Below are 17902 nucleotides of genomic sequence, written 5' to 3' on the forward strand. Positions count from 1 at the left end.
GAAATGCTTAGCAGTATTTCACTCGATGCATTATGAGTTCAACTTCCTCTGAGATCAGCTTTGCCTTTCATCCTTTCGGGTCGATAAATCAAGTACCAGTTGTGCACAAGGGTCGATTTAATTTTCTAGTCCCCTCCCCAAAAATTTCAGGCTTTGTGCCTTTAATGCAGAAGATTATTATTACTATTAAGACGGCAAGCTGGCTGAATCGTTAGCACGCCGGGCAAAATGCTTAGCGGTATTTCGTCTGCCGTTACGTTCTGAGTTCAAATTCCGCCGAGGTCGACTTTGCCTTTCATCCTTTCAGGGTCAATAAATTAAGTACCAGTTATGCACTGGGGTCGATGTAATCGACTTAATCCCTTTGTCTGTCCTTATTTGTCCCCTTTGTGTTTAGCCCTTTGTGGGCAGTAAAGAAATGAGCATCATTAGCATACCAGGCAAAATGCTTTGCAGCATTTTGTCTGTCTTCATGTTCTGAGATCAAACTCTGCCAAGGTTGATTTTGCCTTTCATCCTTTCAGGGTTGATAAAATAAGTAGCAGTTGAACACTGGAGCTGATGTAACTGATTTATGCTCCTCCTTCAAAACGGCTAGCCTTGGGCCAAAACTTGAACTCATTATTAGTGTATAGAGTGGGGGATGAAGTATACTCCTGTTTTACAAAGACTATTCTGGTGCTAATGCAAAAACAAAGCATTATTTAGTTCAAATTGTGGAGTGCCCTGCTTGTTTGTTTGCAAGTGCATACATACACTGAACACCACTTCAAAAGCTATGACCACACAATGAAGGAATCATCAAAGAGACAAAGAAATATGTTTGCTATAAAATGATGCATGCTCTGATCAATTAGTGCAATACAGACAAACGATTGCTACATAATGTCAAGTCTTTCACAGTCAAAGATGCTTTGTTAATGGTCTTTGCTTCTTAGGATTACATCAAACCATCAACAGTCCAGCTTGATGATAGAAAAAAACATTGTAAACATAGTAACCATATTTTTCATGTAATAATACTTAGTGAAGCCTCGTTTTTAAACTTTTGCTTGTACTAGGCTATCTGAACAATTTTCCAAGCAAAATACTCCTCCATATTCTCATCTGGATAATTAAGGACTAACTGAACTCAGTAAAGACTGGAGTTAAATATTATAATTGGTTGTGGGCTGAAACTTCACAAATCATTACTTTGATTTTTCTATTTCTCAGCCATCAAATGATATTTTTTCTGTATTCATATATATATATATATATATATATATATATACTGGCAGTCAGTCAATTATGATGATGAGTGTTCAAGTTCATCAATGGAACAGCCTGCTCATGAAATTAATGTGCATGTGGTTGAGCACTCCACAGACATGTGTACCCTTAATGCAGTTCTCATGGAGATTCAGCATGACACAGAATGTGGCAAGGCTGGCCCTTTGAATTACAGGTACTACTCATTTTTTGTCAGTCGAGTGGACTGGAGCAATATGAAATAAAGTGTCTTGCTCAAGGACACAATATGCCACCAGGAATTGAACTCATTACATTCCCATGCTGGCCACCTGATAAAATCGGTATTTTAAATAATGATCTTATCCTTATTTATATAAATTTATATATATATATATATATATATATATATATATATATAAATGAAAAATAATAATAAGGCAGAATACTAAACTGAAAGCATATTTTAATAAAGATTTCTCTAACCGGCTTTCATTGCGAAGCAAATTTTCAAGAAGAGGGAGAATGAAAATGTTTTTTATGAAAAAGTAAAAAATGAAGAAAATAATATATTAAAAAAATAATATAAAAAAAAATAAATATACCAATACATTATATTGTCTTTGAGCTTTTGAAGTTCAATGGTAATTCATGTATATAATGGTTGGAAAAATAAGGATGCATGAAAATTGAGAGTTGTGTTAGGTTTTAAAAAAGGCTTAAAAGTTTGTGTTAAGCAGGAAGTGTGGTGTCAAAACAGGAAGTGTGTGTAAGGGGAGACAAATCTTTTTAGTTGGAGTTATGAACTCTTTTTTTCAACAGGAAGTTTATGTCTGTTCCTAGAGAAATAAGGTCACTGAGGGGCATGTGTGTTAAGAAATGGTTTGAATTTCTCTATGAAAAGATTCTCCTTGATTCTTTCTTGTGTGGAGATTCTGTCTTTACATTGATAAAAAGGGAATATAAGGAATTTAGGGTTTTTGTTTCTGGTACAAGAGTCTATATGATATACTTCTATTAAAGCTGCAAAAATTATCACGACTGTTATTCAGACATTCACATTCTATTTGTTGGACAAACATATTAATTTACCTTCAGTATTCAAGTACTGATTTTTCCACCTTGCTTTGTATTTATGTGCTCACCTGTGTGTGTGTGTGTGTATATATATATATATTTAGCAGAAACAACAGAGTGATTCAAGAGCCGAGATTTTCATGCATTGGTACTTATCAAACACTGGGTTTCTCTGCAGTTTCTATTACGCAAATACCATTCACAGTTTATAAGTCAACCAAGAAGACATTTACCCAATAAGCTGTATGGTTGGGGGACTGGACTTATGACCATGTGGTTTTTAAAGCAAACTTCCCACTCACATAAGCATGCCAGCACCTATAAACATACACAGACTAAACACTTATACATTATTCAGGTGTACAAGTTTTCCTAGAAGCTTATCCCTGAGTTAGCACACCTCTTGCACCATCCAGGCACTGGCTTGGTTATAGCCAATATATTACAACTTTTAAACCACGTCTTTGTGAAGAAATTAGACATAAATGACCTTGCACAATCAAAAGAAGCTGTTTCAATCTTCTACTCATTAACTTAATTGGATAAATAATCACTTTTTCTAGTCGTCACAAATTTATTTTTCTCTTCTAAATCAAATTTTAAACTTAAACAGAAGAAGTCTATTTTTGCATTTGGTTATTTTCATTATTTTGAAAGACAGGGGAATAGATATACATTCAGACATAAAAACACACAGATCTATCAATATATATATATACATATGCTGTCCAAATTTTAAAATGTATCGTAATGACAAGTGTTATAAAGAAACAGTGAACTGTTACTACGAATAAAATCTTTTTCGAACACACATATACATATGGCCCTCTCTCTCTCTCTCTTTCTCTCTCTCTCAATATGTAGCTGTGCAGTCAATAGATGGTGGCCAAGAACACAGAAAACACTAAAACTTGAGTAGGAATTGCCCTTAACCTGCAACAATTAATGAGATTTTTGATAGTTGCTATTTTGGACCTTCAGCTCTTTGTTGTCATTTATTTGTTATATAAATGTTCAATATTGAGAGATTTATTGTTATATTTCTATGAATTATTCGCCTCATAATAAATTTTAAGTATTGATAAATGATGAATTGTTTATTTGTCTCAGTCTCTCTTCTACTGCTACAAATAAGTCACTACTCCACTGAATCGGTAAGCTGAATTTCATTGAAAAATACTCAGTGTCCACCTGTCCTCTTCTCTGTTGCACCAATTGTAGCCTTTCGTGGTTCGGTACTGGGGTCAATGTTAATGCCTCCCCTGAAATTGCTGGCCTTGTGACAAAATTTGAAACCAGTATTATGTTAAGGTTAATTGTATTTGCCAAAGCTACAGAGCATTATCAGGGATAGTATATAAATTGGTAAATTTTAAAATCCAAATGGTTGCAACATTATAAAAAGCAACTAGATGTAAAAACTACCAAGTTTATAATAATAAGAATTACATAAAACATCAGCGCTGTATAATAACCCAAGTAATTACTAACCTAAAAATAATTGTTTTGATACAGTTCATAATTATAGATCTAACAGAAAATAGATCAACAAATTTTAAAATAAAAAATGGAAACAACTTCTCTTCCTTTAGTTCTAAATTTGCTGCTGGAACCACAATAATCAGATATTCCTGATTAGGAAAACTAAATATGTCTGAGAGGTGAGGTTTAATAGAATGGTTAATATACAGTCAACTTCATTCCTCTGACCATCTATTTCAAGAGTGTGTTCCACTATAACAATGAATGGTAAACTTCCAAAAATATGTGTAAATATATTAGGAAGTTTCATTCATCCAACAACCACCCATTAAAATTGGAGCTTCCAAGGGACTTTGATTAAAGTAAAGATCATCATTTTAGCCAAGGTATATGGCGTGGTGGTTAAGAGTGTGGGCTACTAACCCCAAGATTCCGAGTTCGATTTGAAGCAGTGACCTGAACAACAACAACAACCACAATGATAATAATAATAATAATATCATCGAAAAATACCTTAGGAATGAGAATCCAGGTTCGAAATTTCCCCAAGACACCTGTTGAAGGCTGGAGGGTATATCAGCCGAAACATGTTAGCAACAAACAAGATGAGGACAAATATCTGTCAAATGTAAATAATGTAAATAATGTAAATAAAGTATGAATATTTTTTAAATATGTACCATTTCTGTTAAAGTATTTTATTGGTTTAACCCAAGCTCTAATAACTTAGATCATTTGTCTGAATTATCTACATCAACAGGCTCATCACACTTCATCATCATCATCATCATCATCATTTAACGTTTGTTGTCCATACAAGCATAGGTTGGTTGGTGTGACCAGAGCTGGCTCCACTTTGATTTGGTATGGTTTCTACAGCTGCATGCCCTTCCTAATACCAACTTCTTTACAGAGTGTACTGGGCAATTTTACGCAATACTGCACAGACACTTTTACACAGCACCGTACTGGTGCTTTTATGTGTCACTGCACAGGGGCATGGGGGCCTTTACCTGGAACCACCATGAGTGCTTTACACAACCAGAAGGATAGATTTTAACACTCCTGTTGTGAGATACAGGTCTTATTGAGTATGGCCAGGTGCCAGGTATTTCAATCCTTCGTTATTTCGCCTGAAAGGTTGTTTCCTGAGTCTGAATCTGCGACTTTCTGCAACGTGTTTCTTGCTCCTTTTCCTGTTCAATTCCTAACCAGAAATAAACTTTGAATTCCAGAAAAGCTTCTATCAAACATTATAATGTCAATAAGGTGACTCTGAAAATTATTTTAGGAAATGATTGCAGCACTTATGTTTCTATAAATATATGATTTACTTATAATTAAAGCAGAGAATGAGAAATAGGTTGGAACAGTGTTAAAAATGTGTTGATAGAACACAGCGTTGGATTAAGATCCATACAGACCCTAAGCGCTTAAAGGGTTTTGGTGCCCTCAAGTATATGCTAATGGTTCAAAATGTAAACAAAAATAATTTAAAATGTAAACAATGATAAACCATAAAATATGTTTTTTATTTTTCAAAATGAAACAAAATTAACAGTTAGATCGAACATAAAGTCTAATTTTACACGCTTCCGTTTTATTTATATTTGAAAAATTTTCTGCATTTTTTTTTTTTTATTTGTGAAATGTTTGATGATATTGTTAAAATTAATTTTATGTAAAACTTCTGCTTCTATACTTAGTAGAGATAAGGCATTACAAATATTATTTCAGCAAGTTTAAAGTGATTTCTTTTGTGCCACAAACCATTTTCATTTCTGTGGAGCCCCTGTCCCCAGATGCCCTAAGCACGTGCTTATTTTGTTTAATGTGTTAATCCAGTGCTGATAAAACACCTGGTAGTTGATGAAACTAAACCAGGAAACCATACTAACTTCACCCAGTTGTCCACATACACCAAACTATTAACACTGGTACATAATGAGACTGGGTCGATGAATTTAGTTGTGTCATACTCCTCCAATGAAATATTTCCCTAACCTCATAACACTACCTTTTGAAACTGAAATTACATCTGCTCCAGTTATTTTGTTTGCTTTATTCATTTATTCTTTGTTTAATTTGCCATAATATTTTCAAATAACTACAAGTAAAATGTGCCATCTATTGAAACACAAAAATTTCTCTTTATTGCCTGTCATTAAACCAATGGAATCAAATGCAAAGACAAAAAAAAAAGAAAATAGTACACAGCAGGCCATCACTGACAAGCAAGTATGGCTTGGTAGCATGTAACATGCTTTCCCTAATTGCTTTAGGTGCCTGTGTAGCCACATGCACACATTCTTGACTCCCTTGCTTTTGGTTGCAGCAGAACATCTAAGATAGAGCATCTGGAGGGAAAGAATGCCGTCCCAGCACCCAGCTGGTACTAATAACAACTGAAATGAAATAAAGTTAATATGAAATAATATGCCTAACTCAGGGACATAATACCCCACCCCATCCAAGAATTGAACTCTTTATTATAATGAGCCAAACTCCCTAATCATTTAGCCATGAACTTGCATGAATAAATAGGATGAATAGGATATTTATTTCAGTTCAATTTAAATAGCTATTGTCTATGATTACAATGAAAATTATGCGAATTCTTCCATTCCAAGCAATGATGCATATAAAAGAACAAAGCTTGATGAGGTTTCATTGTTGATAGCAATGAGAACAAGTGTTTTGAAGTCTAATTTGTGTCAACAACCTGAACAAAGTATAAATTGATAGGATCCATATATTTCATAATAAATACATTTGTGAATGAAGATGAACATTCCTGAACTAAAAACCTCTACATGTGATGATTCACAGAGGTTTTAGATAAAGAATGAAAGAGTAACATTTATAGTTCAATTCCACAGTTAGTTCAGAAAGGCTGGATAGTAACATTATGAAGATACAATTGTGCATCAATGTATAATCTGAATCTCGTTTGAAATAATTGTTATGTTCATACTTTTTCAATAAATATTTGATATACAGGGAAAAAAAACATCTCTAGCTCCTAATTAAATATGGTTCTAACAGTTTTGACATGTACAAAGATAAGTAACAAAGTAACAATATTTTGAAAATATTCCATCTTTTTTATCCTTTATATTTTACTTGTTTCGGTCACTAGACTGCGGCCATGCTGGGGCACTGCTATGAAGGATTTTGGTCAAATGAATCCACCCCAATACTTAGTCTTTTTTAAAACCTTGTATTTAATCTGTTGTCTCTTGTGCCAAACTACTAAGTTACAGGGACAAAAACACACAGACACTGGTTGTCAAGAGGGGGGCAAACAGACACAAAGGCACACACTCCTAGATGTATATACATACATGTGTGTGTGTGCATGTATGTGGGTGTGAATATATATCATCATCATCATCATCGTTTAACATCCGTTTCCCATGTTGGCATGGGTTGGATGGTTTGACTGAGGTCTGGAAAGCCAGTAGGCTGCACCAAGCTCCAATCTGATCTGGTAAAGTTTCTACAAGTGGATGCCATTCCTAACACCAACCACTCCGAGAGTGTAGTGGCTGCTTTTTACATGCCAGGAGCCAGTCAGGCATCCCTGGCATCGATCACGTTTGGATATATATATAGACTTTTGGAAATGTGCTGTGTGTGAGAAGACCCGGCAAGCCAAGTAAGATCGTTGCCAGTGCCCCTGGACTGGCTCTTGTGTGGGTGGCACATGAGATGCACCATTTTGAGCGTGGCCGTTGCCAGTACCGCCTGACTGGCTCCCATAGGATTTTCGAGTGAGATCGTTGCCAGTGCCCCTGGACTGGCCTGTGCGGGTGGCACATAAAAGACACCATTTCGAGTGTGGCCGTTTTCGTGCGGGTGACACGTAAAAGCACCCACTACACTCTCTGAGTGGTTGGCGTTAGGAAGGGCATCCAGCTGTAGAAACTCTGCCAAATTAGATTGGAGCCTGGTGTTGCCATCCGGTTTCACCAGTCTTCAGTCAAATCGTCCAACCCATGCTAGCATGGAAAGCGGACGTTAAACGATGATGATGATGATGATGATATATATATATATATATATATATGTATATATATATATATATATATATATATATATATATATATATATATATATATATATATATATATAAGCATATACATGACGGGCTTCTCTCAGTTTCCATCTACCAAATCCACTCCCAAGCTTTTGGTCAGCCCGAGGCTATAGTGGAAGAACTACCCTAAAGTGTGATGCAGTGTAACTGAACTCAAAGCCCCATAGGTTGAGAAGCAAAAGTCTTAGCACTCAGCCACATCTTATTAAATTTCATAGCAGGGCATCATTTTAGTCCTCCATACATGAACATGTATGACATTTCAGTTATTATTTCAGTTAATAATAACAATTATTATTATTATTAATGCTTTCCCATTCTTAGAAAGAATGGGAAAGCATTATCTACGACCAAGTTGTATCAGGTATATTACACACACACACACACACACATGTTCACTAATATTCTGCATAAAGTCATAAGTAATTGTAAATTTCTTCCTATGAAGTGGGCTGCATGAACTCTAATCAACAGGCTTTGAAGATCTATAGTTATGTGTGTGCATGTGCATGCACATGTGCACACACATACACACAAATATTATTTCTCTCTAATAAACATAGGGTTCTTTTCATTTTAAAATATAAATATTGTGTGTACAAATATGAATATTGTGTACACTCACGATTTTATATTTAATATTCCATAAATATTGGGTGGCGAGCTGGCACCATCGTTAGCATGCCGTGCGAAATGCTCAGAGGTATTTCGTCTGCCGTTATGTTCTGAGTTCAAATTCCACCAAGGTTGACTTTGCTTTTATCCTTTCGGGGCCGATTAAATAAAATCTTGAGTGTACACAATATTAATATTTATACACACAATATTTGTATTTTAAAATGAAAAGAACCCTACGCTTATTAGAGAGAAATAATGTTTGTGTGTATGTGTGTGCCCACTGGGGTTGATGTAATCGACTTAATCCTTTTATCTGTCATCGTTTGTCCCCTCTATGTTTAGCCCACTGTGGGCATTAACGAAATAAATATTCCATAATCATCAGTGAATTATGTATTGATATTGGCACATAATTCTTGGTTAATTAGACACAAATGAATTAAATAATGAATGAGCTTTATGAAAGGCTACAATACAACATAGTTAACACGACCTGAATCTCAAACATCCCAACTAGTTGTCCATTGCTGAGACTTGTCTCTTACCATCAATAGTGTATCATGTGAAAATTAATCAGCAATTCTCTGTTACCTGACTTTGAAACCTGTATCAGTGTTAGAATGTTTCTAATGCAGACAATCGAATGAAAAATAAGCATTAAATATTTATTCCTTCTAACTAGGTAGAGGGCCAAACATTTTCACTGAAATTTACCAGGAAAAGAAAGTGTGGGAAAGAGATAGAATGCGAGTTGTTTCTCTGTGTGTGTGTGCGTGTGTGTGTGCGTGTGTGCGTGTGTGCGTGTGTGTGTGTGTGTGTGTGTGTGTGTGTGTGTGTGTGTGCGTGTGTGTGTTGATGTGAGCATTGTCTATAATATTGATATGTATTTACTCTTCATTCCCCAACGCAGAAATTGTAGAAACAAATGTAAAGTTTTTTGCTAAGTTGCTGCCGTTATTAAAAAATAAATTTCATATTTAAAACATGTCTTTAAAGTACCTGGGAGAGAGAGCACATACAAAGTACGCACGGGTGGGGGTTGAAAAGTTCCTGGCTTTGAGTAAAAGAAAATACAGGAGGATCAGATAATAATGGCTTTACTCAAATCCATACACTTACTGTTGCAGTCCTTCAGTTTTTCTAAGCCCTGTAAAAGAACTCGTAAGGTTGGGCATCCAACAAGGCCTCTCTTGATATTCTTAGAGCCAGGAACTTTTCAACCCCTCGTATTTACATATTTACTTCATTTTCCTGTAAGTACTCAAATAATTCTCATTAAATTTCAGTCGACATACACCAGGAATAGTATTTCTTCATTTTTATTTTGATGACTCCTGTTTTTTTGTTTTGTTTTGTTTTTTTTTCGCCCCGTTTTTTCGTTATTATAATGATGTTTTCTGTGAAAGCGTAATAAATATAAGAATAACGTGGGCTCTGTATTTCACTGTTTGCTTAACGATAAGCAAGATATTGAACGAAGAGCAATAACTGTTATTAAACATTGCCTAGAGTTATTTCCCTGTACACAGTTGTTTCCTACACTTGGATCTGTTAGCGTTTTTTATTAGGCTTGCCACGAGTTTAACATGGATTCGAAAATTTTGAATAATTTTATTTCAAAATTACCTCTTCAGATTTTATTATTAGTCTAATTAATGTTACAGAAGGCCAAGATAATATGATGTAAGACTATTTTAAGGTTTGATGCTGGATATTTGTGCTTTATGAACAATTATCAAGTTAAAGAAGTGATTTTAAATTCTCAATCGCAGAATAATGCTAATAATATAGCCTGAACAAGATACATTATCCCTATTTTGCAGAGAAAAGTGTAGGTGGCTAGCTGTGGACTCGAACTCACATCCCCGTGATTACATGTCACGATGCTTTGACAGCCACCTACACTTTTCTCTGCAAAATAGGGATAATTTATCCTGTTCAGGCTATATTTTTAGCATTATTCTGCGATTGAGAATTTAAAATCACTTCTTTAACTTTCTAAAAGACATCTCAACGCTTCTAAAAGCAAACTTCGTTTGTTTTTTTTACGTTTATCGTAATTTGAATTTAATTATCAAGTATTTCATAAGCTTCCAGTGTTAGATTCAATAATTTCAGTTAATAGAGAAGGCAGTTCCCATGATTTCTTCCCAAAGGTACTGAATTTAGCAGGAACGTCCCTAGAACAACCTTAATAAGAAAAAGGTTGTTCAGTACAATTGCACCTAAAATGGTGAGCTGGCAAAATTATTATTGCATCAAATAAAACTAATTTATTAATTAAGAGTAACGACCAGACTTGCTGTTTCTTTTTCTTTTCTCTTTGTTTAATTCTCCTTAACTCCGGGTCAGCCTCAATGGAGCAGACTTATGATCAAAGGGGCTCTAGCTATGACCATTCTCTCTCTTTTTTATTCTTTTACTTCTCTACATGTTTCAGTCTCATTTGACTGCAGCCATACTGGAGCATCGACTTTATTCAAACAAATCAACCCCAGGACTTATTGTTTGTAAGCCTAGTGCTTATTCTATCGTATATTTTGCCGGACTGCTAAGTTATGGGGATGTAAACACACCAACATCGGTCATCAAACGATGATAGGGGACAAACACAGACACACATACACAAACATACATATATATATATATGACAGGTTTCTTTCATTTGCCATATACCAAATTCACTCACAAGTAGAAGACAATTTCCCAAGGTACCACACAGTGGGACTGAACTTGAAATCATGTGGTTGGGAAGCAAGCTTCTGACCATACAGCCACACCTGCACCTCTTTATATATAAACAACTAAAGGAAGGCATGTGGGTTTAGTGATTGAGGTATTCAGCTCATGATAAGGTCATGAGTTCGATTCTCAGCAGCACATTTTGTCCTGAAGCAAGACACTTTATTCCCTGTCCACTCAGCTGGCAAAATTGTATGGGGCCAACCTAGTCACATTCTGTGTCACACCGAATCTCCCCGAGAACTACGTTAAGGGTACACATGTCTGTGGAGTGCTCAGCCACTTGCGTGCTAATTTCATGAGCAAGCTGCCCTGTTTGTCGGAGCCACTGGAACCCTCATCGTCGTAACCGACGGAGTGCCATTTTATATGTAACTAAGATAACATTAGTCATCGTGTCCCTCGTTTTCTACGATGGTCGTGTGATTTATGCCTTCATTAAACTACTTATATATAATAATAGTCGCAAACGAGTAGAACTATCTATTAGCAATGGAATCGACACCATTTTGTTAACAGCTGCTATGCCAATAACTTATATATTTATCATCACGGGAGTAGCAATACAGTGTTGATGATCAATAAATAAATATATGACGAGACATGTTTATGTATTTAGTTTCGCTGTGAAATTAGGCCCCACGGCAGCTTTCTTCGATAACTTTAAAAAGAAATCGCTGCAGAAGATTGTGTATTAAAATATAAGCAAATATGTGCCTAGGCACAATTCATTTTCTTTATCAAATGAACAATTAAGATACAAGATATTTTAAGCGTTCGCCAAGGTCAAGGGGGATAACTCTAAATTGACTATCAGTTGTGAAGTAGACGAAGTGTATACAAACGTTCTATATTTCTACATGGATCCTAAAGTTGTCCAACTTGAAAGCGGAGCGAGGTGGAACAAACGGAAAGAGACGGAGAGAGAGAGAGATGTTGAAAGACAATAACGTTAGCTTGCATATCGGTTGACTGATTCCTTTATATCTTCCGTCCTTCAATCTCTTTAGTATTAAAATTAGATTTCTGAAAATAAATAATTCTATTCAACTATGCGTGTGTGCACCCATATTCTCCATTTAATTCTGTGGCCAATTTCGACAAAATGAGAAGGAAACTACGGAAATATACAGAACGAAAGTGTACTTCTTTTAAGTTTACTTATCCTGTCTTGAATGTTTTCGAGTCTGTAAACACTTCGTTTTTCCTGATATCATTCAAAATCAAGAACGCTTCTAACGAACACAAGCTAAGAAAGTTGATTGATAAGTGCTTGTTGCTAGTATATCAAACAAAAGTAACTTGTGATTCCACAAGAATTATGTTCCATTTTTCCCAAGGTAGACTTAGCTAATCAACAGAAATCAATAAAATAAATACCAATCAAATTTCTTGTACTTATTTTGACTCAATCCTTAGAAGAAACCACTAAAACAGTACATTGTAAGCTATAAATTTATACTGTTCTATATTTAAGAGATGAGGACTTATGTACATTATTCACATTTGACGGATAATTGTCCTCATCTTGTTTGTTGTTAACACAATGTTTCAGTTGATATACCATCCAGCCTTCGTCAGGTGTCTTGGTGAAATTTCGAACCTGTGTTCTCATTCCTAAGGTGTTTTTCGATATTGTTATTATTATTATTATTATCATTGTTGTTGTTGTTCAGGTCACTGCTTCAAATCGAACTCGGAATCTTGGGGTTAGTAGCCAGTGCTCTTAACCACTACGCCATATACCCGTGGGCATAGTGTAAATAATGTACTTTTTTACTCTCTTTTTTTTTACTCTTTTTTTTAAACTCTTTTACTTGTTTCAGTCATTTGACTACAGCCATGCTGGAGCAGCGCCTTTAGTCGAGCAAATTGACCCCAGGACTTATTCTTTGTAAGCCTAGTACTTATTCTATCGGCCTCTTTGCCGAACCGCTAAGTTACGGGGACGTAAACACACCAGCATCGGTTGTCAAGCGATGTTGAGGAGACAAACACAGACACACAAACATATACACACACACATACATATATATATATATATATATATATATATATATATATATATATATATATATATATATATAAGAATGGAGTAAACGCATATTATAACTGCATCCTTTTATTCCGACATATGTTTACTCCATTCTTTAAATTTATATATACTCAAATACCCAAAATATCAAGGAGTTTCTACCTCATAAACAGGAGTTACACCACGGTTATTTTGTGGTCTTTGCTACCCCGGTACCTATTAACCAATTTATTTTATCCGAGTTATTTTTTACTTGGAGAAAATAAATACATATAATAAAATATATATATATATATATATATATATATATATACATTTATATGACAGGCTTCATTCAGTTTCCGTCTACCAAATCCACTCACAAGACTTTGGTCGGCCCGAGGCTATAGTAGAAGACACTTGCCCAAGATGCCACGCAGTGGGACTGAACCCGGACCCATGTGGTTGGAAAGCAAGCTACTTACCACACAGCCACTCCTGTGCATATGTGTAATTTAAGTGCATTTTGATAAAAAGAGAAATTTATCTAAGGTAAGAAAAATCTTTTGATTCTCATTTCTGGGCTCCAGCTTGGCCACACACTTGTGTACTTAGTTTCCCTATTACACTACTATCAATATCAACTCACCATAATGTAGAATCAGTAGGAGCCCTGAGTTTGTTTCCCTGCAACTAGACGGCCCCATCTGGGAGTGATGGGAGACAATGACACCCAAAGGGTGTTCCTTACGTGTAGTCTATTTCGTAATTTTGTTTTGATTGTTGTCACTGAAGAAAACCCTTCTTATTTCTTTGCTGCCCAGTAGCAAATGATCCACGGGCAGGTCCCAGTCCACAGCCTGGTGGGTGGGGACCTCTGATGTACAGGAGATACATTGTTACACCCACAGGAAAGAGAGTAAAGGATGGTGGCGATGAGGTCGTTTTTAATTACTATCAAGTAATTCTTTTTCCTCATTATATTTTTTCCTCATTATATTTTTTCCAGAGGCAATTATTGGAACAATTCATGAAATTAATTTTCTTTTTATTAATTGTAGTTAAATGAAAAATGAAATTCTCATTTCAATGGATCATCAAACTTCCATTTGATTTTTCACCCAAACAAACTGTTGGCAAGAATGTCTTTTGCTATTCTGTCGTCAAAATATGGAAAGAAAATGTTAAATTTTGCAAATGTTTATTGTTTTTGGGGCAGTTTTATCACTAGGTCCCCGGTGTGGATGTGGGGTAAGAAGTTTGCTTCCCAACCACATGGTTCTGTGTTCAGTCCCACTGCATGGCATCTTGAACAAGTATCTTCTAGTATAGCTCCAGACCGACTAAAGCCTTGTGAGTGGATTTGGCAGATGGAAACTGAAAGGAACCTTTTATGTGTGTGTGTGTGTGTGTGTGATAACTTAGTGCTTCAGTAAGGCGGAAGATTCAACAGAATAGTTACCAGGCTTCAAGAACAATTAAAAACAAAACAAGTGCTGGGGTTGATGCATTTGACTAAAATTCTTCAAGATGGTGCCTCAGCATGGCCACGGCCTAATGACAAAAACAAGTAAAAACAAAATTTTATTTTCCATCTCAGCTAGTGCACAGCAGTCAACAAACTAAAAATCTATTGTATAAAAACAAGCTCAGGGATTTGAAGCTTGCTTTCTTGCATCGTCTAATAATATATTTTCAGATACTGAATCAATATTGATATTGGCCTTCATGTCCACCCTCATGTCCAGACCATCAGCCTCGGGCTATAGCCACAGTTAGCAAATACCACCTACAGATAGTATTAGTATTAGTATGCTTTGTAATTGGATAATCTCAAACAGGATTAAGTCTGTAGTGGCAGTATTTTATTTTAAGCATTAATTTGAGATCGCCTTTATAGCTGTATATAGTGGGCTTTCTTCTGCTATATACATACGTACATGTGTGTATGTATGTATGTATATATATTATTTATATATATATATATATATATATATATAGGTGTAGGAGTTTCTGTGTGGTAAGTAGCTTGCTTACCAACCACATGGTTCCGGGTTCAGTCCCACTGCGTGGCACCTTGGGCAAGTGTCTTCTAACATAGCCTCGGGCCGACCAAAGCCTTGTGAGTGGATTTGGTCGATGGAAGCTGAAAGAAGCCCATCGTATATATGTATATATGTGTGTGTGTATGTGTATGTGTTTGACAACCGATGCTGGTGTGTTTACGTACCCGTAACTTAGCGGTTCGGCAAAAGAGACCGATAGAATAAGTACTAGGCTTTCATAGAATAAGTTGTGGGGTCGATTTGCTCGACTAAAGGCAGTGCTCCAGCATGGCCACAGTCAAATGACTGAAACAAGTAAAAGAATAAAAGAGAGTAAAGAGTATATATATATATATATATATATATATATATATATATATATATCAGAGTAAGCACATAAATGTGAAACAAGGTAGGAAAAATAGTACTTGAATACCAGAGGTAGAGTAATATGCTTTATTGAAAAGCAGCAAAAATATCACAAAAACTGTTACTCAGAGTTTCATGTTCCTGTTCGTTGAACAGTTTTGTTTAGAATCTAAACCAAACTGTCCAACAAACAGGAACGTGAAACTCTGAGTAACGGTTTTTGTGATATTCCTACTGCTTTTCAATAAAGCATATATATATATATATATATATATATATATATAATTTATAATCATAAATATATAGGGATTGACAGTAACCTGCTTCTCCAACATACTGAGAATTCAGAAATAGCAGTCAAAGAACTACTGATTTCAAAACTACAAATTATTACTCCATTTTGTAGTTTTGAAATCAGTAGTTCTTTGACTGCTATTTCTGAATTCTCAGTATGTTGGAGAAGCAGGTTACTGTCAATCCCTATATATTTATGATTATAAATTATTATTTACCGAAGAAGGTTTTTTTCATACTGAGCTACCCGGCAGAAATTGTTAATTATTAATTTTATTACTAATTGATGATTTCCTGCCCTGCATATCTATATCTATATATATGTATATATACACACACACACACACACTAATATATATTGCTTCCAAACCATGCCAGCATGGAACATGAACTTTAAATGAGGGAGAGAAATTGAGAAAGAAATTTCTCATGATTGGCAATATGCAAATAGTTTGCGTTGTAATTTAGAATGATCTATTTTCTTTGCATACAAAGAATCAACCACTGTTTCTCAATAAGATATGGTCACAACAAAATCTACATAAAGAAACATAGGCTTGCTTCTCTTTGTATTTTCAACATTGATCATTTTATTCATTTTTCTACATAACTGTCAGCTCTGTAAACTAATAATTTAATACTGAAGAGAGAAAGCTAGAGATCCAAGTTTTCACTGAAAACGTTTGATCTTTTGAACATCACAGTTTTGAGAGCCAGCAAGATCAAACAGTCTTAATTGAAATCTTTGTCTTTATCTCATGGTAATACTGGTTTCAAATTTGTGCACAAGACCAGCAATGTTGGGCAGAGAGTAAGTCGATTACATTGACATCATTTTACAACTGGTTCTTATTTTATCGACCCCAAAAGGGAGGAAAGACAAAGTTGAGGAAAGACAGAATTTGAACCCAGAATGTAAATGCTAATGATTCTGCCAGCTCTCTGCCTTATATTTTATGATAACACTGATATTGAAAGTTTTAAGTGCAGCCTGTTTCTAATAACTTTATATATATATATATATATATATATATATATATATATATATATATATATATATATATATATATATATATATATATATATATATATATATATATATATATATATATATATATATATATGTGTGTGTGTGTGTGGAGGCACAATGGCCCAGTGGTTAGGGCAGTGGACTCACGGTCATAGAATCGCAGTTTCGATTCCCAGACCGGGCGTTGTGAGTGTTTATTGATCGAAAACACCTAAAGCGCCACGAGGCTCCGGCAGGGGATGGTGGTGAACCCTGCTGTACTCTTCCACCACAACTTTCTCTCACTCTTACTTCCTGTCTCTGTTGTGCCTGTAATTCAAAGGTCCAGCCTTGTCACACTGTGTCACGCTGACTATCCCCGAGAACTATGTTAAGAGTACACGTGTCTGTGGAGTGCTCAGCCACTTGCACGTTAATTTCACGAGCAGCTGTTCCATTGTTCGGATCAACTGGAACCCTCAACGTCGTAAGCGATGGAGTGCCAACAACAACATATATATATATATATAACAGCTGTAATAATGTCAGAGAGAGAGAGACACTGCTCATTCCAGTTTCACATATTCATCTAATAATGATATTAGCCTCCTTATCTACCATCTTGTTCAGAAACCCAGTTTATGGTAATATATTTTAGCCAAAGTTAGCATATGCCACCTGAGGACAATGGTTATGTTGCTTTTCAAACGTCAATAATCGAATAATTTTAAACAGAAATGTCATTTGTCACTAGTGCAGCTTGAATTAGAAATGAATTCTATTAGCTTCTTATTCATGTATACTTTAAAATTTGATTACGTTCACCATGTTGTATAGATTATAGGTTTTCATCTTATCTAAGTTACTCTTAAACAAAGAAATTTTCTAAGATAACTGGTACAGTATTTGCAGTAATCAGTTTA

General features: G+C 35.3%; 1 protein-coding gene across 6 annotated transcripts in view; it reads left to right on the forward strand.

The window, feature by feature from the left end:
• Positions 1 to 17902, forward strand: part of LOC106874003 (Kv channel-interacting protein 4) — a 484491-nt gene that overhangs the window by 202258 nt on the left and 264331 nt on the right. The window contains exon 1 of one of the 6 annotated variants that reach the window (XM_052974217.2): positions 9579 to 9759. The exons of the other annotated variants lie outside the window; for them this stretch is intronic. Within the exon in view, the coding sequence (XP_052830177.1) occupies positions 9598 to 9759 (162 nt within the window). The 5' untranslated portion in view covers positions 9579 to 9597. Of the gene's footprint in view, positions 1 to 9578; positions 9760 to 17902 lie in introns of those variants that run through there. 6 annotated transcript variants of the gene reach the window in all.

Source organism: Octopus bimaculoides, chromosome 18 (assembly GCF_046866305.1).
Source record: "Octopus bimaculoides isolate indiv1 chromosome 18, ASM4686630v1, whole genome shotgun sequence".
NCBI lineage: Eukaryota > Metazoa > Mollusca > Cephalopoda > Octopoda > Octopodidae > Octopus > Octopus bimaculoides.